This window comes from Artemia franciscana, chromosome 7, assembly GCF_032884065.1.
Source record: "Artemia franciscana chromosome 7, ASM3288406v1, whole genome shotgun sequence".
Classification (NCBI taxonomy): domain Eukaryota; kingdom Metazoa; phylum Arthropoda; class Branchiopoda; order Anostraca; family Artemiidae; genus Artemia; species Artemia franciscana.
This window is the reverse complement of record NC_088869.1, coordinates 19,016,165-19,041,735: the sequence shown is the minus strand read 5'-3', so window position 1 is coordinate 19,041,735 and position 25,571 is coordinate 19,016,165. Positions and strand designations below refer to the sequence as shown.

The 25,571-nt window shown below is 34.0% G+C and overlaps 2 protein-coding genes across 4 annotated transcripts in view; one reads left to right on the top strand and one right to left on the bottom strand.

The window, feature by feature from the left end:
* Nucleotides 1-25,354, bottom strand: part of LOC136028942 (apoptosis-resistant E3 ubiquitin protein ligase 1-like) — a 74,398-nt gene extending 49,044 nt beyond the window's left edge. The window contains exons 1-4 of one of the 3 annotated variants that reach the window (XM_065706928.1): nucleotides 25,258-25,354; nucleotides 13,238-13,375; nucleotides 9,491-9,708; nucleotides 2,774-3,014 (exon numbers count right to left, since the gene is read on the bottom strand). In XM_065706928.1, the coding sequence (XP_065563000.1) occupies nucleotides 2,774-3,014; nucleotides 9,491-9,708; nucleotides 13,238-13,331 (553 nt within the window). In that variant the 5' untranslated portion in view covers nucleotides 13,332-13,375; nucleotides 25,258-25,354. Of the gene's footprint in view, nucleotides 1-2,773; nucleotides 3,015-9,490; nucleotides 9,709-13,237; nucleotides 13,376-25,229 lie in introns of all 3 variants that reach the window. The other 2 variants (XM_065706927.1, XM_065706929.1) reach the window with 2 other exon arrangements.
* On the top strand, nucleotides 18,308-19,603 carry LOC136029615 (uncharacterized). The gene has a single exon (XM_065708119.1). It carries the CDS (start codon nucleotides 18,308-18,310, stop codon nucleotides 19,601-19,603), a length of 1,296 nt encoding a protein of 431 aa, XP_065564191.1.
* Nucleotides 25,355-25,571: the final 217 nt, after the last annotated feature.

The following is a 25,571-nucleotide window of genomic DNA, read 5'->3' as shown; positions in this document are numbered from 1 at the left end:
AGATATTCTTTTTAATATACATTATGTAACTATTAATGGGCCTATCAACACCATTAACTATTCAACAACAAAGCAGTAAGTCAACTTCAGATACCAACAAACCACGCCTACCTCTTCGTAAAAACCAATAACAATGGATTTAATTGTAAAGAAATATGTAAAGAAAGAGTAGGAATGCCTTATTTATGGAATAATGGTCTTTTTTCTACTGATATAATAACATATTTAGAAAGCCAGGTACGATTTATATTAGAGAGTCAGGAAACTCAGCATTGGCAAGGGCTGGTTTTAGATTCTACAACTCTACAACATTATAATCAGGCAAAACCTAGTTTTGGAGAGGAGGTTTATTTTAAATTCAATTTACCAGCTATGATTCTACGGCGTTGGATTCAGCTTAGGGTGAATTGTCTTCCAATCCAGAACAGGCAAAAAATGCTCGACAAAAAAAATGATAGTTAGTCCTGATAGGCGGTATGTTTGTCCCCTTTGTAAAGATGAGGATGAAGACTTGGATCACTTTCTCCGGAAATGCCCGGTGCTCTTGGATTTACGGGAAATTTATTTGCATGGGATTAATTTGATGCTTCCGGGTATTCTGCAAAATAGTAACCCAACCACAATATTTCGAGTGGGAGTGTATATAGACAAATCCTTAATAAGAAGAAAAAGTTTTACATGATTAATTTCTTTTGTTGTTAGATTAGGCGTTTTCGCGTTGTATTCTGTTCTTGTGCGTGTTTGTAATTCATACTGTTGTTTTCCTTGCTTGTTTGTTATCTATTTATATTTTTGTGTGTATATGGCCTATGGGCTTTTGAAATACACTTATCTATCTATGTGATCTTCATAGATTCGATGTTAAATCAAAACAAATGAAGTTAGACAAAGACGTTTTGAAAAGGAAAACTTAAAACTGAATCCATAGAGTATATAATAAGAGCAAACTCCACATCTTCTAAGTCCATTGATCTATGGACTAGATGTATCACGGACTACGAATGACCATGAAGTATCATCACGGATTATAGACTGCTAGAATGTACCTAATAAGAGTAAAATTCAACCTTCACAGTCCATTCATATAGGGACTACAAGGACCACGGACTGTATCTAGAACCATGATGTACTGTGAACTCATTGAGTACACGAATAAGAGTAAAATTAAAATTCATACCTTCATAGTACATACATCGACGGACTAACAAGGACTATGATCTATGAACCCACAGGGTATACCAAATAAGAGCGAAACTTCTACCTTCACAGTCCATTCATCTATCTACTAGAAACAGACCAATCAGCTTGTTTGTATAGTTTATTCACAAGCAAATAATATGGTCGTGACGATGTTGATTAAACCAAATCAAATACAACATCTATTTGGTATTAATTCAGAATCAGATTAAGAAATAAACCATTTTCGGAATTTCATCAGACACACTTTACGGATTCTGATTACAAATACAAACTTTTCCGTCTTAGAATAATTGTTTGCGAGTTTTAAATGTTTAGAATTTTTTATACGCAGACGCTGGATAGTGAGACAACAATTCAGAACAGGTCTTTAAGAATTATCTCTAACGATTATAACATGTCATATTTTTCCCTCCAAGAAACACACCTTACAGCCCTCAAAGAAAGAGGAAACAATGGGACAAAAGCCATTCCCATTTACCTCAGTCTTCAAGATCTTGTTAAACCCACCCTCCCTCCTTTAGTCTCTCCAAAATTCCCAAAATCCTTAATTACCGCCTGAATTTCTTGTGCTCTTGCAACAAATAGACACGTGATTAATGTCGTTTTGACGTTCGATATTTCAGCGTTGGCTCACAATAACAATCGCACAAAACCATCCTGCCGTAATAACGAATAAGCAAAGGTGTTGAATTTTTATTAATAGTTTTTGACAATCTTTCCGAAGTCTCGTGAAATTATCCTATGTATTAAATTTAATATCATGCTTTGCAAACAATTAGACTACAAGGACTTACTTATTATACTATGGCGAATTACCTGCCAGAAAAGTTCTCACAAACGGACTAAACCAACCAAACCAAATAACTCAGATAAAACCAAACAGACAAAACCAAACGACGCGGAAGGCCAACAGTGGCCTTTAATGCTGTTTTGACTTCGATATTTCAGCGTTGGCCCACAATAACAATCGCACAAAACCATCCTGCCGTAATAACGAATAAGCAAAGGTGTTGAATTTTTATTAATAGTTTTAGACAATCTTTCCGAATTCTCGTGAAATTATACTACGTATTAAATTTAATATCAAACTTGACAAACAATTAGACTACAAGGGCTTACTTGTGACTTACTTATTATACTATAGCGAATTACCTGCCAGAAAAGTTCTCACAAACAGACTACACCAACCAAACCAAATAACTCAGATAAAACCAAACACAAAACCAAACGACGCGGAAGGCCAACAGTGGCCTTTAATGCTGTTTTGACTTTCGATATTTCAGCGTTGGCCCACAATAATAATTGCACAAAACCGTCCTGCCGTAATAACGAATAAGCAAAGGTGTTGAATTTTTATTAATAGTCTTTGACAATCTTTCCGAATTCTCGTAAAATTGTCCTATGTATTAAATTTAATATCATACTTGGCAAACTTGTGACTTTCTTATTATACTATAGCGAATTACCTGCCAGAAAAGTTCTCACAACGGACTACCCGATACAAGCTATAGCGAATTACCTGCCAGGAAAGTTCTCACAAACGGACTACACGATAAAAGCTACAGCAAATTACCTGCCAGGAAAGTTCTCACAAAAGGACTACCAGATACAAGCTTGTCTGATATCCTTATAATAAAAACATAAACACCCGCTCTTTTGGCAGTAAAACATAAAGAAATGACGTTTGACTTTTGCGAATTTTCTTTTGCAACATCAACGGCAACATCGATTGGTGTTCCACCACAAGTAGCTCTTGCTGAAAAATTGACATCCTCCACATGATGTACTAGATACGGCTTTCCTCTCTGATACAACTAGAAGAAAATAAAACCAGCATTAGTAAGAGCATAAGACATACCCAGCCAAAAATGATATGGGTCACATGTTTTTCTGGGAAGATTAGCTGCTTCAGATACGCTCTTTATTTACCCAAAGATTTTAATCTATGATACCAAAAACATTGTAGAGAGAGCGAGGAGTTTCTCGGATATATTTTGGAGATCATCCACTCCATATTCCGACTGCGTAAAGCTAAAATTGGGAGTTAACTTTTACATAGAGTAATTTCAAATGATTTTAAGCGATTCAGCATTAATGTTATTACTGTATATTTATATAAATCTAAAATAATAAAATAAAAAAGATCTATCTAAATTAATTCGAAATAAAATTCCAAATTTAATTTCAGATGGAACTAATTTAAAATAGAATGTATTGATATATTCAAAATATTTTCAAAATAAAATAAAATCATTATTAAAATATAATATAAGTATTAATCAATACGATGGCTTGTTTATGTATATGCCTCTGATAGATTTCCTTAATGTAGACAACTACTTTTTATTAGCAAAATTTCTCAACACTTTTCTTCTTCACTCAGAACATATAAATTCAAATAAAGTTTTAGGAGACATATTATTGACATTTATATACCCCAAATTACAACCTGTCCAATACTTCCGTACTTAAACAGAGATAATCAAACAAAAAACATTATTATTTCCATTTTTAATTTATATTACTCCTATAGAACGATGTGGCTACCATTAATTTACAAATAATAATATAGTTTATACCATTTAGCTTTACCAACTAAGTCATGAAGTTAAACCAAAACCTGAACAAAAATATGTGCATATGTGCTTTTTTTGCTTCTTACCAAAGAGCATGGTTAACGGATATGTATGGGTATCAGTTACCCATACTCTTTGGCTTCCTACATTAATTTTGGTTGGACCACATATTACAAAAGAAATTCTGTCAAAAGGGCACGTCAGTTAATTTCGTATTCAATTTCGTTTTCCTCCATTTCTCTTTGCATTTAAGTGACCAAGGATTTGAGTGTCCTTGAAAAACAGCAGAATTAAAAATTTGTGAGGTTGGAATGTCAATATATAAGTAATGACGAAGACTACACTGCCTTTCCATAATATAACAACAAAAGCGAGAATAATGAGGACTTTTTTCCCAAGACAGTGAATCAACAAAACCTATTTGAATATTTCGGCCCTATATCTAAGGGCCGTCTTCAGCAAAGAAAAAATAAAAAACAATAAAACACTTACAATAAAAATTCTCAGTTAAAAATCCATTTTTTTAAAATAGCCTTGGCATCATTACTTCTTAACGAAAAGTTCAGCCAAGACTGTCTGATAAAAGCTAACATTTTGCAAGATAAAAAGGTTCATTCATTTCACTAACTGCATTTATTAAAAATTGGAATGATTTCTTATTGCGATATTTGCCTTCTCTGCAGCTAATCTGATAGTTCTTTTGATATTGGGCTTGTTTTTGTTCGTTCCTATTTTTGTTTTATTTTGAATTAGATTATTTTCTATAATTAATTTTGTGTACATAGGGTTGAGTGTGTATTCACCCAAGTCTCTATTTAGGGATTTGTTATTATTTAAGTTTCGTTTGATTTCGATTGCCTCATGGACAGTTTGTTTGATTCCTAGGTCATTGCTAATTAGAATTGTTTCGTCAAATAGAACATATTGGTCTGGATTTTCAAAAATATGATTACTTAGAGCTGAATCTTTTCAGCTCTTTGAATCTTTCTTTGAATCTTTCGATTCAGCTCTAAGTAATCATATTTTTGAAAATCCAGACCATTATGTTCTATTTGACGAAACAATTCTAATTAGCAATGACCTAGGAATCAAACAAACTGTCCGTGAGGCAATCGAAATCAAACGAAACTTAAATAATAACACATCCCTAAATAGAGACTTGGGTGAATATACACTCAACCCTATGTACACAAAATTAATTATAGAAAATAATCTAATTCAAAATAAAACAAAAATAGGAACGAACAAAAACAAGCCCAATATCAAAAGAACTATCAGATTAGCTGCAGAGAAGGCAAATATCGCAATAAGAAATCATTCCAATTTTTAATAAATACAGTTAGTGAAATGAATGAACCTTTTTATCTTGCAAAATGTTAGCTTTTATCAGACAGTCTTGGCTGAACTTTTCGTTAAGAAGTAATGATGCCAAGGCTATTTTAAAAAAATGGATTTTTAACTGAGAATTTTTATTGTAAGTGTTTTATTGTTTTTTATTTTTTCTTTGCTGAAGACGGCCCTTAGATATAGGGCCGAAATATTCAAATAGGTTTTGTTGATTCACTGTCTTGGGAAAAAAGTCCTCATTATTCTCGCTTTTGTTGTTATATCAATATATAAGCAACTGAAAGAAGGAATAGGTAGAAAAAAAGTATGAGTAAAAAAGACTGGATGCTTTTTGATTAGCTTACAAACTAAAATCTTTCTCACAAAACTTACTAAAGATAAAGCATTTTTTACTAAATAGCAAAGCAGTACTTTATAATAATGAGCTGAAGTGCAGAAGATGGATTGTGTAGTGCGGTACAGAAAAAGGTACAATAGAATTTAAGACGACAAGCTGTATTTTTTTTCCTATTTTTATACGTGATAGAAAAAAAAATACAAAGTTACAATATTTCGACCATCTTTAGGAGGGGAAGAACACAAAACTAGGAAGGACAAAGAAGAGGATGGTCATCCTCCAATCTGTCTTCAGCATTCCATCGACACGCTTTGAAAGTTTTGGATTCAGGACCAAGCATGACCTCTTTTCTAGACAAAGACCTCAGCAACAGTAGGCAACTTGCTTAACTCGAAGCCCATCCACCGGAGGCTGAGAGATTTGTCAACCCGGAGGATTCGTTATTTGATCTTTGATCTTTGATAGTGAAGTTAGGTTAATTCTAATGAAATATTTCGAAACATAGGTGATAATATAATACTTCAGAAACAGAATTATGGAAACTATGACAAAGAATTATGGAAAGCAGGCAGCGCAAAACGCATTACATTAAATACTTACCCTTACCCTAACCCCTAACCACCTCTAAAAATAAAATATTTAATTGAATTATAAATACATCGTAGTTTTCTCATTCGAAATAAGCAAATCATAACCGATTCAAACCGGTTTTTATCAGATCTTAAATAAAGTAATTCTTGAAGATATTCTGTTTAACAGACAAGCACTAAAAACAGCTATTTCAAAAATTTGATCGGATGCATTTGGGGAAAAAAGGACGCGGAGGGTTAGTTGTCCTTCAATTACTTCTAGTTCTTAAAAAGAGAACTAGATATTATGATTTCCAATCAAATAAGCCCATTCCAAAGTTTATACGACCACCTCTTGCATAAGAACCTTATATGTTATCAATGGGCAGCTTGCATAAGTTACAGACCTTGCACCAGGGGTTGTGGATGGTTTGTAAAGCCATAAGTTATAGTCATCTGACTTTTGGATTTTTTTTTTGACAATTAGCTATCCCAAAATTTAGATCGGATGCATTTGGGGGGGGGGGGGAGACGGGGGGGGGTAGTTGCCCTCCGATCGCTTTCGACTCTCAAAGGGGCACTAGAACTTTCCATTTCCGCATGAGTCCCTCCAAAGTTTATACTACTACTCCTTCCATTAAAACCCCTCTATATTAACAATGAGCAACATAAATAACTTACAACCCTTATTCCTGGGCTCTGGGGAGTTTTGTCAACCCCGGAAGCATAATTATATGATCTTTTGACTATTTCGAATCAAAATGCCGATCGGAGGCATTTAGGGAAAAGAGGGTGTGGGATGCGTTGGGAGGACGCTAGTTGCCCTTTGATCACTCTTGAATCTTAGGAAGGGCCATAAAACTTCCAGTTTCCAATCAAATGAGGCTCCTCCGAAGTTTTTACGACAATCCTTTCTATAAAGTGCCTTAGCGAAAAAAACAGACAATAATACTAAAACATTAAAGCTTTATGGCTCTTTAGTATAGACAACGCTATAACGTTGCCTCTGATATACAAAAATGGAGTGTTCCGATGAAAACGGAAGCGAGTGATACAAGAATAGTATCTGGCAATCTTAAATCTACATCTCCTCCAAGTAAAGTCTTTACCTCCTTTCGAAAACAGTGTCATCTTTTTAGCGCTCTTTACTTTTAGCGGTTTCATATGAATAAGATAATAATGGTTAGACACTAATTTAATAATAATTTAATACGACTACAATAACAAATAGTAATTTAATATATGCTAATTCGCCAATAAATTATTTAATAGAGCAACATGTTTCATCCTTTACCTTATATACGGGAAATGACCCAAGCGTTGAATAGTTAAGTTGATGATTCAGGATATGTTTGGCATTTTTATAAAGATGTTTTAAAAATCTGAGTAACCTCAGAAATCATTCTATTTTCATTTGCAGCGCATATGTTCTGATGCTGTTTATGTTTAGATTCCAGCATTTATGCTCTATCTAGTCACTCATCAAGATCATAAAGTATTTTAGGGACGTTTTTCTCTGAGCAAGATTTCTCAGGCTCAAAACTTTGTTGAGCAGTTTTGAAATTGATGAATTTGATTTTTTTGGGGATCAGAATAAAAAGGACAATTCTCCTGATGAATATACTGTTACAAGAATTTCGTTTTTAAGACTTTCGGCTATATTCTTACGAGTGATTAAAATTCAGTGGAATAATGATAATGCATGAAGCTTGTGACTCTGAAAAAATACCAAACATTTTCAAACAAGTACTAATAAGGCCCAAATATTCAAAGCTTTCTCAAAACGAGAAAGAAAAAGGAAAAAGAAATAAAAAGAAAGAAAGAGAAAGAAAAAGAAATTGACACATGCAAAAACTAATTGCAGGATCTTTACTAAACACTAGAAAAAATGTAATGCCAAAAATACAAAGCGTACGCATATATTACCCTGCTATTGTCGAAAATTTTAAGTGGGCAAAACTCGAAAAATTTTGGAAAATAGAATCCAACAGCAACAGATCCTTTACTAAAATAAAAAAAAAACAAAAAACTTTCAATTCAACGGTTTTGACCACTCGCATCATAATACAATATTTGATCAAATAGAAAAAAAAATAATTTCGTTAGACTGTTACAAAGTGTTAAGATAGTTAAGAGTGAGTTAAGAAGATAGTGAGTTAAGATAGTTAAGAGATAGTTAAGAAGTGTTAAGTTAAATAGAGATTTGGGAAAACACAGATTAAATTCTATTCATGACATTGAAAGAAAAGGCCAGAGCTTTTTAAAGTTCTAGTAATGAAGAAAAGGACACTCAACCCCAATAAAGTTTGAATTTCCAAAATAAAGGTCAAAACGAAATAAATTTCGGAGATATCAATGCCGATTTGACATGATAATTTACTTCCACTAAACTAGCAATGAAAGAATTCTTTGAATTTTTCAAAAATAATAGTATTTAAAGACCTTTGAACTGTTTTGACTTAAATTACTCTAATCTAGGTTACACCTGAGACTTTAAAATAAATAGGTTGTTTCCTTTTGTTAGAGTCTTGAAAGAAAATCACGCAAATAACCAATGTTATGCAACTGTTCCACTAATTGGTGTTTGTATTCTATTATAATTTCAAATCATTTTAATAATAAATGGAAAAGCAGCGTGGTCTAAGAAATTATTACTAGGAGTTGCTCTTTACATAAAGTTTATTGCCAGGGAGGTTCTTGTATGATATAGCGCTGACCTCAAATTCTTCATCTAAGTAGAACCTGCTTCTCTGACGCTCAATTCTAATGGAACACCACAAAATATGATGAAAACATAATACCTAACCAAACTGGATTTTAATAAAATAATATTCATTTTTATATGATATAGCACTGACCTAACCACTTGTATGATATAGCACCGACCTAAGATACAATCCTAAAAAAGGGTTATGCCAGCTTCGCTTAAGCAAGACAGATAGTCTAAGCGAGAGGTAAAGGTGGCATAAGCCTTTTTCAGGATTGTATCTTAGGTTGGCACTATATCATACAAGTACCGTCAAGGAGTGTTACATAATGAAGAGATAGGAAAAGAAAGGAATGCTCAAAAGGTGATAGAAAGATAAAGAGAAAGAGAGAATGGGATGAAGAAAGAGGATAAGAGAGAAAGACAAAAGTAGGGTGGGGTGGAATAAAGTAGATATAAAGCGTGAAAATAGATAGAACTCGATTTATGAACCTGAGGAGCCCAAAACAAAAACTACTTCGTAAAATTTTAATAGCATTTTATTAAAGCATGCATCTTTGGATATGACTTAGTTGACATACAGGGGGGTTAATTAATGAAAATTTGGGATTGGAAGGAGGAGGGGTAAATGTATTTTTGAGAATCGAAGAGGGAGAAAATTGTGTTGTTTTTCAATTTTTTGAATAGAAATACCAAAAAAAGATATTTTTGAAAATCTAGGAGGAAGAGAGTGGATATTTAGGTAGGAAAATACCTTAACATGTAACTTCATGGAATTTCCAACAGGATGGGGGTCATTCCAGGTGAACTGAACTTTTGCTGATTCTGCTAGATTTCCACTGGGTTTTAAATAATGGGCAAACGCACGACAAACATCCAAAGCGGAAAACGAATTTTCTGGGTCAAACCGGTTTAGACGTAAAAACTTCGCATAAAGCCATCGAACTCCAAAAATTAGCAATACACCACCGCCTAGAAATCCAAAAAACCAAATGATTTTGTCAACGAGTCATTATGGTATAGTGCTTCTGTTAATCGATGAATTAAAATATGAATAGTTCGACACAAAGTCGAGCCAATCTCTTTTTATTCAAAACCATTCCTATTCAAAAAAAAAGTCAAGACAAATGTCCATTACTATAAGCGCGAGAAGAACTGGCTAACAATGAAATTGTTTGCCAAGAAATATCTAAATACATATTAATAATATAAATATTATATTCAAATAATCTAAAACATTAAATATATTTTTTTTTTATGAACTAAATGACTACTTTGAGCTTTACTATAACTTTTGCTACTTATAACTCATCGAAGTACCAACTCTCCTTAGGTCTAAGTAGCGGCGCAAATTCTTTCTCCGCCCCACACATATAGGAACTTCACTCTTTAATCTCTCCGTGAGCTTCCAACTCATTTTTAATCGTTTCTTATGATCTATCCTCTTTTGGACAAGCGGTCAAACCAAGAGAAGAAAAAAATTATAGGACAAAATTGTTCTCCTTTTGTAGGGGAAGTTCTTCAGTCCTATGGTAATCAAGGGATCTATCAGTGGGCTATTTCCAGGGAGGAAGAGGAAGTAATAACAAAAAAATATTTGGGCCCAAACTTTTCAATTTTTGCACAGGTCCTTTGGATCCTACTTTACAGGATTCCCCCTGTGTGCAGGCATGAAGACAATCATCCAAAGGCAATAGTTTCGAAGCATAAATTTGTTTTCCAAGTATTGAAAAGCCCTCTATAAACAAATCTGGCTCACTATATCCAAGCAAGATAGAGAAGAATACAAACCCCATTGTGGCTCTTATTTTGAGCCACAAGAGAACTGTGTGAGCCACAAGAAAACTTATTGTGAGCCAAAAGAGAAGAGAACTGCGGCTCCAGTTCTCTTCTTGTCTCTTATTTTGTCAATCCGGAGCGTTAGCTTTATTATCATAGTAAGGTTTTGTTTTCTTTCTTTACAATCTCCTCATTACCTCCTTGACAGAGAAAATAAGTATGACAATGAAAATAGCTCTCTTTTCTGTACAAAAGGTAACAAAAATAAAATTTCTTAGAACATAGAGCGCCTAAAAATTTCTTGGATACTCTCACAAAGGCCATGTAAACAAGCAAGCAAAGTTACATTCATAATTTGTATAACCGTACGTGTGAATAGGGATGGGGGGGGGGAGAGTCCATCATAGAAGTGAGCCTAAGCACCCCCCATACCTCATTAGAAAGATTGAACAACAAAAATGAAAACATCTTTTTTTCTAAGTTTATTTTTTACACACCCATACGCCAATCTCTCTCCCATTGGTACAGTGAACAAAGCCTTTTGTTAAAAATTTTTTATTGCAACTTCCTTCTTAACAAACACTTTCTTCTAGTAAAGTCAACCTCTTTTCTTTTAATAAAAGTTTCAGGTCTTAGAGACTCAGGTTTATCTATGTACAAGTATCCCAACCACAAGAACCTTGTGAACCTCCTACTCTTTAATTAAAATGTTCTCCCCATTTTCTCTTGTGAGAAAATTGGTCCTTTTACCAGACAAATGAAACCACACAAGCTCCAGCTAAATAATGCAGAAAGAGAAACTCTAAAAAAAGAGAGAATTGCGATCTCTTTTTGAAACCTATAATTGAGATGTAATCGATATTATAGAGGTTCAAGCACAAAAAACTGCACATCACTAAAGTCATAAAACCCTCCCAGTTCATTAAATAAGACCAAAGCCTCCCATTCGGCACAAGAGAAGGCGGAGTCCTTGTCTTCGTATATAATTGGCTGCATTCCTCTGATATCCTTGCCCTGTTCTTAACTACGTGATTAAATAATCTTGGTAGGTATTAGACCTACACATTTTTGCATATCCTGTCAATTTAATTGTCAATTTCTTTTTTCATTACACCCCAGGTCAAAATTCGGCCAACTCTATCAATTCTACGAAACTGCACAACGGTGCAGATCTAAGTAAATACTCGAATCTTTGGATTGTCCTATCAAGAAATATTAGCCACTTAAAAATTGATTTCACTTGTGGCTTCTTTTACTTAGAAAAGTATTTCTTGGCCACAAGTTAATTTTCTAGTTCTCTAGACGAAAAGTTCTCTTGACTTATCTCAAAGGGACTGCTCTTCTTATATTACCCTAGAAAAGAAACAAAAATTCTCAAAAGAACTAATATAGCTTTAATTCATGGACGACTGAGGTTTGAAAATATTAAATTCTTCATAGGTGTAGAAACACTGCAGTAAGACATGCCTTATAGGCTCCCTAAAAACTTCAGCGAAAATCAGTGCCATTACTAACCTTTCCAGCCTTCCAAACGCCTGTCAAGTAATGCTGAAAGTTTCAAACTGAAAATCAAAGGAATTACAATGATTTCCTGAAACCTTGAATAAAAATTTGACACTCTTGACAATAACAAGCATGGAACAAGTCAAAGAACAGTCTGGTTAGGTGTTCATCCTAAATTTATTCTATCTCCTTTTAATCTAATTTCCCTCTAAATAATTTCTCCAACGAATTTACTCAAATTAATTTAATCTAGTTTTAATCGTAATTTCATTTAGTTGTTTCTTATTACTAAATATTAATTTGCCCATAATGGCCAAGTTGGCAAAATTGTGGCAAAGTACAATTTTATTACTTTATCCATGGCAAAGTTCTGAAAAGAGCAACTTTGTTAGAGAAAAACACAATTATGCAAAAATTTGTTTCTTAAATGCCCACAGAATCGTCCTATTAGATGATGCTAACCATTTAAAATAGAATTCACTTGTTGCCTTTCCCATTTAAAACAAATGGTTAATATATGCACCACTTAAGGCAACACGACCCTTTACCTGATTTGTATACATACGTCTCCCGGGCTTCTAGAAGCAAGTTGCAACCCTACCCCTGTAGGGGGGTGGGGCAGCTATCACATTAGCCTTCTTTCGTCTCTTATTAAAAATTTAAACAATTCTTTTCTGTTAGCAACATCTGGACCTGACTCTGCGTTTTCGCATTATTGCCATACAAGCAATACATATACATTATTGCAATACAAATGTCATATACAAAAAGCTTACTTTATTGACAAGATATTGACCAGACTTAATTAAGAATAAATACAGATTATATCTCGAAGAGAATGATGTGAAAACGGGAGCTCCATTAATATACCTTGTGAAAACTGAGCCCTTTAAATATTATCCAAAAGAGGGTTATCTTTTCAAGTAAGGTTATATTTACAAAGGAAACAATATATGGAAGCTAACTTAAAATTCCTATGAACTCTGTAAATATTGAATGAATTGAACTTAATTTATTTCAAAAACTCACCACAATTAAAGAGAAGGATGGAAGAATAAACAAAAAGGGGAAGTAAAGAAATATGAGACATAAAACTAAAATACATGAATAATAAACTTATTTTTCCTGGCATTAGCAATGATGACTTAAAAACTAACTTAGAATATTAAAACAGACAAAAGACCAAGAAAAATACAAAGATGTGAAATGTTTTACATACAGATCCGAGTATAGAGCCAACTTCTAGTCTCCACTGCTTGAACAATTTCCTCCAATAAAGCTCTTTTCATGTTTCCCAACTCTTGTAGCATCATAGGTTGATCTTTCAGACGTCTTAGACATCAACCAAACAGCATCTTTCAGCATTAAAATGGTAGTTTTTATTAAGTCTGATAAAACTGTTAGTAAAAGCTTACAACAGAAAAAAAAGAAAGAAAAAAGGAAGAATCATTGTCTAAATTTAAGACGATAGACAAATTCTGCATTAGTGCATAATAGTTAGATTCTAAAATATAAGATTATCACTTAAAGGATGATTTTATAGACCTTAGAACAAAAAGCCTGCTGCTTTCCTAACTGAATCCATTGTTGCCTAAAAGGTTGAATTGCTACTTAAAAGGCCATTCACTAAAGAGATGACATTGCTTCTTTTCAGAAAATTATATATAGACTTTTGAATTATATTATAATATAAAATAAATTGTGTTACAATCAAATTGTATTTAGAATAGTGATATTTATATTGCAGAGCAACACCGTTGCAACTGGAGCTTTCTCTTTGTGATTAAATAAAAAAAAGCTTTTTTTAAACTGCAAGTAAGGAGCGACTTTAAAACATAAAACGAACAGAAATTATTCCGTATATGAAAGGGGTTGTCCTCTCCTCAATGCCTGGCTTTTTATGCTAAAGTTTGAATCTTTCTCACGACTCTACTTTTTAAAACAATAAAAAACTTTAGCATAAAGAGCGAGGCATTGAGGAGGGGACAACCCCTTTCATATACAGAATAATTTCTGTTCGTTTTACGTGTTAAAGTTGCTCCTTACTTGCAGTCAAAAAAACTTGTTTTTTTCTTTTATTTAATTTTTGAACGTTTTCAAATTAATGTATGTTTTGATTTTGGCTCACCACATATGAATAATTAAAACAAAATTTGCACATTAATTTTTTTTTGGCTAAACGGCTTTCTCATAGTTTTGATCAAACGATTTTGATAAAACAAAAAGGAAGGGGAATTAACTTAAAAAAAGGACTTACGAATTAACTTACGTAACGAGCTTCTATATTTGTATATTTTTATTACGTATATCAGGGGGTTCGCCCCCTCGTTAGTACCTCGCTCTTCAAACTAAAGCTTGAGTTTTGTCCCAATTCTTTAAGAATGACCCCTGGGTCACAAAGGCCATAGAATAAATAGTTGAAATTACTAAAATTACTTTAGCGTAAAGAGCGAGGTACTGTGGAGGAGACGATCCCCTTTATATACGTAATAATTTCTATTCTTTTCAGATTTTAATGCTACTCCTTACTTCCACCTGAATTTTTATTTATTTATTTTTTCATTGTTTTTTTTTTTTTAAATAATGCTATTAGGTTTTTCGACTATGTTGAACAAAATGGCTATCTCAGAATTCTGATCTGGTGACTTTGGCAAAAAATGAGCGTGGGAGGGGGCCTAGGTGCCCTCCAATTGTTTTGGTAGCTTAAAAAGGGCACTACAACTTTTAATATCCGTTAGAATGAGCCCTCTCGCGACATTGGATCAATGGGTCAATATAATCGCCCCTGAAAAAAAAAAAAAACATGCATCCATGATCTGTCTTATATAGGAGCTTGAAACTTCTAAAGTGGGGTTCTCCAATACGCTGAATCTGACGGTGTGATTTTCATGAATACTCAATGAATTTTGGACTGTTTTCCCCTATTTTCTAAAATGGCAAATTTTCTCAGACTAGTACCTTTTGACGGGTAAGACTAGACTTGATGAAACTTATATATTTAAAATCAAAATTCGGTTTTTTAGAGTTTTGGTTACTATTGAGGTGGGTAGCTCCTTACTACAGTTTGTTACCACAAATTGTTTGATCAGCTATCTTTAGTTCAAAAGTATCAAGTCATTAGAGAATCCAGAAAAAGCTGAGTTTTGAATTTCATTCAAACTTTGTGAAAACTAAGAAAATACGCAATGGGTGGGTTTTCTATGAGTCTTTTGAGCTAGTACTTCCTCTGTGGTTCCAAGTGTGAGGCTCTAAGTTCTTGTATTCAGGATATCCATCAGAAAGAAAGTATCCAGCAAAAGATGACTTTTGAATCTCTGTCAACCTTTGTGACAACTAAGAATTTATATAATAGTTGGGTTTCCTAGGAGTCTTTTGAGCTAGTCCTTTCTTTGTGGTTGGATGAAGGAGGCTCAAAATTCTTATAGTCAGGATATCCATCAGAACGAAAGCATCAAGCAAAAGACGATAATTGAATGTCAGTCAAAGTTTGTGAAAACTAAGAAAATATGCAATAATTGGGTTTTCTGTGAGTCTTTTGAGCTAGTCCTTCCACTGTGGTTCCAATTCGAAGGCTCTATATTCAGGATATTCATCAGAAAGAAATCATCCAACAAAAGACGACTTTTGAATCTCTGTCAAACTTTGTGAAAACAAAGAATATATACAATAGTTGGGTTTTCTGGGAGCCTTTTCAGCTATTCCTTTCTTTGTGGTTGGAGTAGGGAGGCTCTAAGTTCTTATAGTCAGGATATCCATCAGAAAGAGCTAGTGCCCTAGCTACACTCTAAATTTTGGTCATGGGAGCAACTAACAAAACGGGTTGTTGGATTTCAACCAAACCTGGTCAGTAAAAGTATATGCGTTGTTTTTGAGGGAAAATCTATTATATTTATTTTCAACAAAAATCAGCAAATTATAAGGTTAGATTTTAGAAGTTTAATTTCCATTGACTTTACTATAGGAAAATATTGGGTTGTTGAATATAATAGAAAAAACCTGACCTGTAACCAAAACGAGTTCAAAAGCCTATAAAACAGAATTATATTATTTCCTGTGACATTAATGGGCCTATATTGGCACTAGTTGATTTCATTCCGTTCTTGGCAGCATGGAGGGAGGAGATGGAACTTAGGAAATGATGGATATTGATGCCATTCATTTTGCAAACTCTCTTCTATTATATTATCATCATTATTCATTACAAAACCCATTATACAGAAGATCAAAAAAGGAAACTGGCTACATTAAAAATAAATAGAAATTGTACTTAAATAAATAAAAAGCAATAGGAAGTTAAGTCAATATTAGGGATACTAACTCCCAACTAAACACTAAGCACTAGCAGAAGAAACTACTCTGACCGTCAGGACAATTCTTGAATTTCGAGCCATTGAGGGGATTGAGGCGTTATTTAGTGAACCTGAAAAATCATGAACAAGTTTTTTTTGTGTCAGGCCCAGTAAAAATCTTCTAATGGACTTTGGTAAAAGAAAAATTGACTGATAAGAATCCAAAAAAATTGTCAGTTGAAGCACAATTTTGCAGTAGCTTTGGGCTGTGCAGCCGAATTTATTTTGTTTCTTTTCACTGTTTCTTTTAAATAGACAAACCATGAATAAAACAGTTTGTGGTAACAAACTGTAAGTAAGAAGAAATTCAGTCCAAAAGTAACTAAAACTCTGAAAAACAGAATTTTGACAAAAATTTATACATACAATAATTGGTTTTATGTTTATTCCAAATCTATAAAATGCATTAAGTTTATGTAGCCCATCAAAAGCTACAAACCTAGGAAAATTTGCCTCATCTTTAAAAAGGGGGGAAACATCCCATGAAAGTTAACCATTGAAAATGGCACAATCAGATTCAGAATATCAGAAAACCCTGCTGGAGAGGTTTCAAGCTCGTATCTCCAAAAATGTTGAATTTTGTATTGTTTCTCAGAAGAAAGATCATGGATGTGTTTATTTGTTGTTTTTTCTGCAGGAGTGATTGTGTCCAATCAATGATCCTAAATGATTGTGAAAGTGCTCATTCGAAAAGAAATCATAAGTTCTAGTGAAGCATTTAAATGACCAAAAAGATTAGTGAGCAACTAGCCCCCCTAACACTCCCTCTCCTTCCCCAAAGACATCCAATGAAAATTTTGAAACATGTGTTTGGTTCAAGATATTTGAAAGGTCAAATAATTATGTCTTTGGTAATGATAAGCCCCCCCCCACAGCCCCTTGAGACATCTATGCAATTTGATCACTGTTTGCAAATGGTATTTGCTATTGGAAAATATACGTTTTTTTGACAGGGGGAGTTTTCTGTGGGGGAAGGGAAGGAGATTTCCTGGGATGATTTGAAAAATGGTTAGAGTTAAATTAAAAAAAAATATATTTTTCAACTGAAGTGAAGAGCAGCATTAAAATGAACAAAATTTATTCCGTATATGAGGGGGGCTACCACTTCCTCAATCCTTGCTCTTTATGCTAAAGTGTTAAGTTCTTTAAAAATAGTTCTTACTCAAATTCAACAGACCTTGAGTTTGAGCAAACTTTTTTGAAGAATTGTGACAAAAAGTCAAACTTTAGCATAAAGGGCAAGGGTTGAGGAAGGGGTAGCCCCCCCCCCACATACAGAATAACTTTTTCTTGGTTTAAGTTTTAATGTTACCCCTCAATTTCAGCGATTTTTTTTTTAATTTAACATAATTTATAGAATTATACATTATGTACGAAAAAACAACTTAATTATCTTATCAAAATACCTCCATGGCAGTAAAAAAAAAAAAAAAAAAAAAAAAAAAACTTGGTGACTATTTGAATACCATATTGAGTTAAACTTTTGGGACTCAAAACTCGTTTTGCAAAAAACTCAATTTTTTTATTTTTTTTCTAATCACTAATTTTAGACAAAATCATTTGTGCTATTTAATTGGCAGCATTTCAATTTCTTAAAAGAATTGTTCTTAAAAGATGCTTGAAATCAAACAAAAATACAGTAGGAAATTCTTTCCCAGAAAATAAAATAAATAATTTATTTTCACAGTTGTACCCAGAACAATAGGCAGCATGCTGTGCTTTCTTTTAAACAACTTAAAAAGCAAAATACAGGTGAAATATCTGTGTTGCTTTAATTTGTCTTTTCCTTCTACTGGCTGTAGTCCCACTTGTTTTCTTCATCTCGAAATTTCTCTCTCTCTCTCCCTCTTTATTTTTAGCATAAAAATCAAAAAAATTCTTCAAGTAAATCTATTCAAATTTAGAGAGACCAATTTCCGATTATTTTAGGAAAGACAGCCATGAAGTGTCTTTTGGTTGATGTTAAATTGCCTTATCATAGTACTTACATGTGTATTGCAGCTTTTTATCGTAGTCCTACTGTGAATTTATCGAGTCCAGTTAATAATGCCAATATTCTAGCGTGTATTTCTTGTCTTGTTGGTCGTAGTTCAAAGTTCCTTATTCTAGGTGACTTCAATTTACCTTTGATAGATTGGAGTGCGCATAGAACGAGTTTGTCCACTTCATCGTATGAGCAGCAATTTTTAGATAGATTGGATGATCTGTACTTATACCAACATATTGTTAGGCCAACTCGAGCCAGGAATGATGCTATTCCATCGATTTTAGATCTGGTTATTACCAAGTCAATCGATGATATTTTGAGTGTAGATTTCCGTCCGCCTTTAGGTAAAAGTGATCATGTTGTGTTAGATATTTACATGAATATTGATGCTCAACAGAGAGGTTTTGAGTTTTATCAGCATGATTATGCTAAAGTCGATTATGAATCAATGCGACAATTTATTTTGTCTTTTAATGTCATGGATGAACTAAAAAATAATCATGTTTCTCCGGACACCGCGTTTGATTTTGTAAAAAAGGTGTTGAGGGAATGTAGGGATAAATTTGTTCCTTTGGTGAGGAATTTTTCCGGTCGCAGAAATAATCCTAAACTTCCGAGACACATACTCCAAGCAATACGTGAAAAAAATAGTCTTTGGCGGTCTTATATTGAGTCACGACATAGTAAAGTAGTAAGACAAGGGAATTTGGATACTCAGTTGCAAGAGGATTCAGGTGAATGGCATGCGTATTCACTAGCGAGAAACAAGGTCACTCGGCTTCTTAGGGCTAATCGTGAAGAGCTTGAGTCGCGTATTATTCACTCAAGCACCGCATCACCTAAAATATTTTGGAAATATGTAAATAGGAATAAGCCTAACCTTGCACCATCTTCATCTACGTTCACACATCAGGATACACACCAAAAGATTGATAGTGATTCTGAGAAGGCTCTTATTTTTAACCAAATTTTTTCTTCAGTTTTTGTTAAAACACAGCCAATTCATTCAAATGAAGCTAATTTTGCATCTCAAGTAGAGTTGATTGCGTCGCCAGACATTCTTGTTCCATTTGATGATTCAGGTTTCTCATTGACTGAAGTTTATACTATTCTTATAAAATTGGATACGTCTAAAGCGCCGGATATAGACGGTTTCTCGAACATAATGACAAGACAAATTGCTCAAGAAATTGCAGAACCACTTACCTATATATTTAACTTATCTTTGGCGCATGGACTGTGTCCGTAAGGGTGGAAGACGGACAGGGTGGGCCTTGGTAAAGCCGCTTCACAAAAGTGGCTCCAGGTCAGATTTTAAAAACTATCTGCCAATTTCAATCACGTTTTTTTTTTGCCGAGTGATGGAAAAGTTGATTGTTTCACGCGTTCAAAAGTATTTTGACGGAAATTATCTTTGGAATCCTGCTCAGCATGGTTTCCGAAAAAATAGGTCTTGTAATACTCAGCTTCTTGAGGTTACTTTGGATTTTCAACGTTTTGCCGATTTAGCTATACCCTTTGACTGCATTTACATCGACTTCTCGAAGGCATTCGACGAAGTCTCAATACCCACCGTTCTTAAAAAATGTGCAGCTTACAAATTGGGTAAAAAAACAATTGTATTTATTGCTGATTATCTAAATAGACAAACTCAGCAGGTTGTTGTTGGTGAAGCTATGTCATCCTCAATTGATGTGTTAAGTGGAGTCCCCCAGGGTAGCTGCCTGGGTCCAATTTTATTTTGTTTATTTATTTATGATCTGCCTTCCTCTGTTCAGCATTCTACTGTCAAGATGTTCGCGGATGATGTAAAACTTTATCTACCAGTACAAGACCAAAACGATGTGCAACTTTTACAGGAGGATCTTGACTCTCTAACTTATTGGTGCGAATCTAATTCCATGTTCATAAACCCTTCTAAGTGTGTTGTTCTACACTATGCTCATAAACTCCCACCTGTGCATACTTACCAGCTGTCTGGCATACAAATCCTTTCTAACGAAATAGTGCATGACCATGGTGTTTACTTTGATACCCAATTGAAATTTGATAAGCATGTTTCAGAAATTGTAAAGAATGCGAATTATCGTTTATCGTCTATAAGGAGAAGCTTTAGTAAGTTCAACCTTCGTAATTTCTTACTACTATACAAATCAATGGTCTGCCCTCTTCTTGAGTATAATACTTCTGTTTGGTTTCCATTAAGTCTAATGGATGAGCATAGGATAGAAAAGGTTCAGAGAAGGGCCACTAGATTGGTCCCATGCCTTCAGCGCCTTTCTTATCCGCAGAGACTTTCTAGGCTTCAACTCCCGTTGTTGAAGTTTCGCAGACGTCGCAGTGACCTTGTAAATGTGTTTCGTATAATTAAAGGAGTGGATGATGTTGATCCAAATTTATTTTTTAAATTTAGCCATTATCACTCTACTCGTCAGCATGATTATAAATTATATCCCCCAAAACCACTGAAAAAAATTGGTCAATTATCTTTTGTTAGTAGAGTTGCCAGACCATGGAATGGTTTGCCTTTGGAGGTTGTCAAGGCAGAGAGTGTTTGAAATTTTAAGAGTGCATTAGTAAATACGCCTTTTTATTTAGACGCTTTTGTTGTGTAGTGTCGTTTTATTTAGAAGTTTTTTGCTGTTTAATTTGTCATTGCCAATTTACTTTAGATTAGTATTATGATTTTGTGTTTTTGCGACAAGCATTAATGCTTACCGCTATTCATAGTAATAAATAAATAAAATGAAAGGGACAGAGATGTTCCAGTATCTCATCTTAAAAAACTATCAAACATAATAGTCCATGCTAAATGAATGCTCATCCCTCAACTAAATGCTAACTTTATGCATTTATTTTTTTCTCAATCAAATTTTTAGAAAAAACCTGTGTCTGAAATGTTGATGAATTTCTTTTATACTTTTTAGAATGGAAACTGTGTGAAAGAAAACTCTATGCAAGTCAAGAAGGGAAGGGGATTCCCCCTCCCATGCTTGATATGCTAATGATAGTGAGTGTTTATTAGTTAATATGCAAATATGTGTCCCCAACTGTAATAGCAACAAAGATCACACTGCCTTTCCATCACAAACAATAAAAGGCACAATGGTGATTTTTTTGCTCAAGACAGTGGAATTCAAACTTTAAATGAATATTTTGGCCCTATCTTCAAGGGCTGTCTTCAGCACAACACAAGCAAAAAGATAAAAAAGAAATTTACATTAAAATATGAACTTTTAAATTAAAAATGTTTTTGAAAACTTTTAACACAGCCCTAGCATCATTACTTCAACGAGGTTCAACCAGAACTTTTTGCTTGTGTTGTGCTGAGGACAGCCCTCAGATATAGGGATGAAATATTCATTTAAAGTTTGAATTCTACAGTCTTGAAAAAAATTCTCCCCATTGTTTCTAAGGTTGTTTTGTCCTCCAGTGTATAGAGTAAACAGCAAAGGAACCAGTATTTTAGCAACTGGAGAGGCAGAGTTGATGCAAAGAATTTCAATAATTTTCTAATTTATTTATGTGTAAACTGTGTAAAACCTAAGGGGGTATTCACCTCTTCTCCCTGCCCATCTTGATCTAAAGCTGACAGTGAGAATTAATTCATATCTTATTTGATTTAATTTTATCTGAAATCAGCCAGACTTGGTGGAAAGAAAAAGCAAGCGGCCTAGTAGCAAATTTGGGAGTCTCTACCAATCCCACTTATGTGGAGGGAAGGATCAGGGGTGCAGCTAGCTTCTTAAAAACTTGATGGAATTAATACCTAGTGTCTTAGTTAAGCCCTTCCCATTGCTTTGATGGGAAAGCGATAATTCTTATCATAAGGACATCTAGAAGAGGGCATGTTCTCTCTTCTCTTGCAGCCATTTTCCACTTCACTTGGCATCTGAAATTCAGATTATACTTTGGAATGTATAGCCATAAGCTCCCCTGACTAAGGGTTAGAAGAAGGCATCAGGTGCCAGTCATGCATGAGTAAAAGTAAGTGTTCTAGTGTGCCTATAGTGGTACAGTAGAAGGATCAATATTTTGCAATATGGGGCCCAGGGTTCAATCCTTGCTGCTGCAGTGCCTTTGCAGTCAAAAAACATTGTTAACACATAGATTAGACTAGGTACTATGTTTCATAGTTGTTCCATTTTGGGATCTGTACATATTTTGTAATCATCCTTGTAATAGTCATTTTATAATAATCATTGTAACACTGATAAATTAACTAGAGCTAAGAGCTCATATGGCACTTGTGATGAGGTCAGAAGAGCCAAGAGCTCATATGGCATGAGCTCTAGCAAAATTCAAAGAATCAATAGACTGATTCAAAAGGAAAATCAGAGGCTTAATGCCAGTTGTGATTTAAATTAGCTCTGAGACATGAGGCCATTCTAAATATCAAAATTCATTAAGATCCAATCACCCATTTGTAAGTTAAAAATACTTCACTTTTTCTGATTTTCCCAAATTATCCCCCCCTCCACCAACTCCCCCAAAAAGAGTGGATTTGGTCCAGTTATGGCAGTCATGTATCTTGGACTTGTGCTTATTCTTCCCACCAAGTTTCATCCTAATCTCTCCACTTCAAGCATTTTCCAAGATTTCTGCCCCCTCACAACTCCCCCCAATGACAATGGATCCAGTCAGGATCTAAATCATAGATCTGAGTTATGAGGTCCTTCTAAATATGAAATTTCATTAAGATCCGGTCACTCCTTTGTAAATTAAAAATCAGTTTTTTTTTTATTTTTTCAAAATTAACCCTTCCCTCAGCTCCCCCAAAGAGAGCAGATCTGTTCCAGTTATATCAATCATGTGTCAAGGACTTGTGCTTATTTCTCCACCAAATTTCATCCTGATCCCTCCACTCTAAGTGTTTTACAAGATTTTAGGTTTCCCTCTCTAACTCCCCCCAATGTCACCAGATCCAGTCAGAATTTAAAATAAGAGCTTTGAAATTTCATTAAGATCCAATCACCTATTTGTAAGTTAAAAAAAAACTCATTTTTTCTAATTTTTCATAATTAACCATCCCCCCACTCTCTCCCAGATAGTTGAATCAGGGAAAAAAACTATTTCTAATTTAATCTGGTTTGGTCCCTTAAATGCCTGCCAAATTTCATTGTCCTAGCTTATCTGGAAGTGCCTAAACTAGCAAAACCAGGACCAACAGAATTTGTGATTGCTATATGTCACTTGGTAAATATCAAGTCCCATAAAAATTGCCCAAGCTTCACTAATATCATTAAATTTTAAAGAATCAATCTAGTTCCATCAGTTTGATATGTAGAAAATCTTCAACAATACTTTTTCTTCTTTAAATAAATTCCTTCAAAATGTCTAAAGAATCAATTAGTAAGTAATTTGTCAATTCAAAATATTGATTAAACAAAAAAAAAGTTTTTTCCATCTGAAAGTAAGGAGCAACATTAATGCTTAAACCACAGAGATATTATTCTATACATAAGGAGGACTGCCGCTTCCTTGTCCTATCTCAAATCCAATGGCTCTTGTGTTTGAGCAGTCCTTATTAAGGAATTATAACAAAAGGTCATACTTAAGCATAAAGAGAAAGACTATCATCCCCCCCCCCCCCCAGCAGCAATGATAAAGGCATAGACAAAAGACATTCCCAGGAATCAATTGGGATTGTATATCCTTTTCTAACACCTTTCTATATTTCTGAAATTCATTCTATATTTATCTTAAAGCTCAATGATAGTAAGGATGTTTATTTTTGATTTATCCTAAAAAATGGAGTAGACTATAGACATGTCTTGTTGCAAACTGAAACTAAACAAGAATTGGACCCTTAGGTAATTGGACTGTTACCAGAATAACAAATAAATTCCTTAGGCTAGACACATTACAGAAATAACTAAATACATCATAATGCACAAAGAGACAAATTCATGACACCCTTCTCAGAGGCACTGAGCAAAACAGATAATACAAACACAATAAATATTATGGCTTTATATACTGTATTTCATAAAAAGAGGTTCTAACCAAAGCTGAACATTAATTCTTGAAACAATATGGTCAAGCAACATGGTTCATGAGTTAATGTACTGAGTTACAAAACAATCTTGTCTAACCTTTCTTAAAACCCTTTTTCTGGTATAATTTTAATTACTTCTGCTGTACAGGTGAATAATGGCTGAACAGAAAGAAACCACTAAAAGATAAATTATTAACACCTTTAACAGTTTGAAGTGTATTAATTTAAGTTTAATCTATCCTTCCTGAATTGCAGAGATGGTAGGTTCAAAGAGCATAACAAAAACTCATAAGGCAAATATTTAGGCATTAAAATGTACACTTTGAGGCATCTCCTTACCCTCTCTCTTCATAATAGTTGGTGTATTTACATATAGGCTTACTGTAGCCTATATAATTTTATGATCAATGAAGCAAGTCAGTTTAGTTAAATGAAGTTTTTAAATAAATGTCACACACATTTTCTTGCAACAAAAATGGATGTATTATACCAAATCACCTTTATTCATTAATTGTCCAAATGAAGGATACAAGAAATTAATTTCTAACCTATGCCTCCCCATGAAGAGGCACAATTTTTTGAAAATCATGGGAGGGGGGGCAAAGTGAGAAACATTCTTTCAAAATATATGTAAGAGCTGGCCCGAACCCCATGGGCAAATGTCCCTAAATTAATGTCATCTGATCAATACCCATAAGAGTCTGCAACATTTTTTTTTTTGAAGGACTATGGACATTTACACAAATTAGGTATTGAATTTGTTTTTAGACATCTGCCCCCTGCCTAGTCTTCATAATAGCAGATGTGCCATTATGCCTCACTAAACATAATTTGATGAAGAAATTCAGTGAATCTACAAAATGAAATCAAGCATTACAATAAAAACTCGTATCAACCATTTATCTCGCATAGACTATCTGACTTTCGCGACAGGTTCTTGAAATTTGAATAAGACGCAAAGAAAACAGTTTTTTGCAGGACTTGCACCATTTTTCACTAGTTCACACTGACATGATTTCCGTTTTAAGCATAACGCTTCACAGATACGATCTGTTTGAAAATGTATTAGTCCCCGGTTTTCCCTACCAGTCCAGTGGAAAGTCTGTCATGAGTCAACCCATAAATCTTGGTCACCCCCACTATAGTTCCAACAGGCTTTTCCGGTAGCAAAACTTATACTATATGAACAATCTCAGTCGGCCACAGATGCAGTAAAATT

Excerpts from the sequence above, each read along its gene's own strand:
- LOC136029615 (XM_065708119.1), top strand. The coding sequence starts at position 18,308 with ATGAAGTGTCTTTTGGTTGATGTTAAATTGCCTTATCATAGTACTTAC.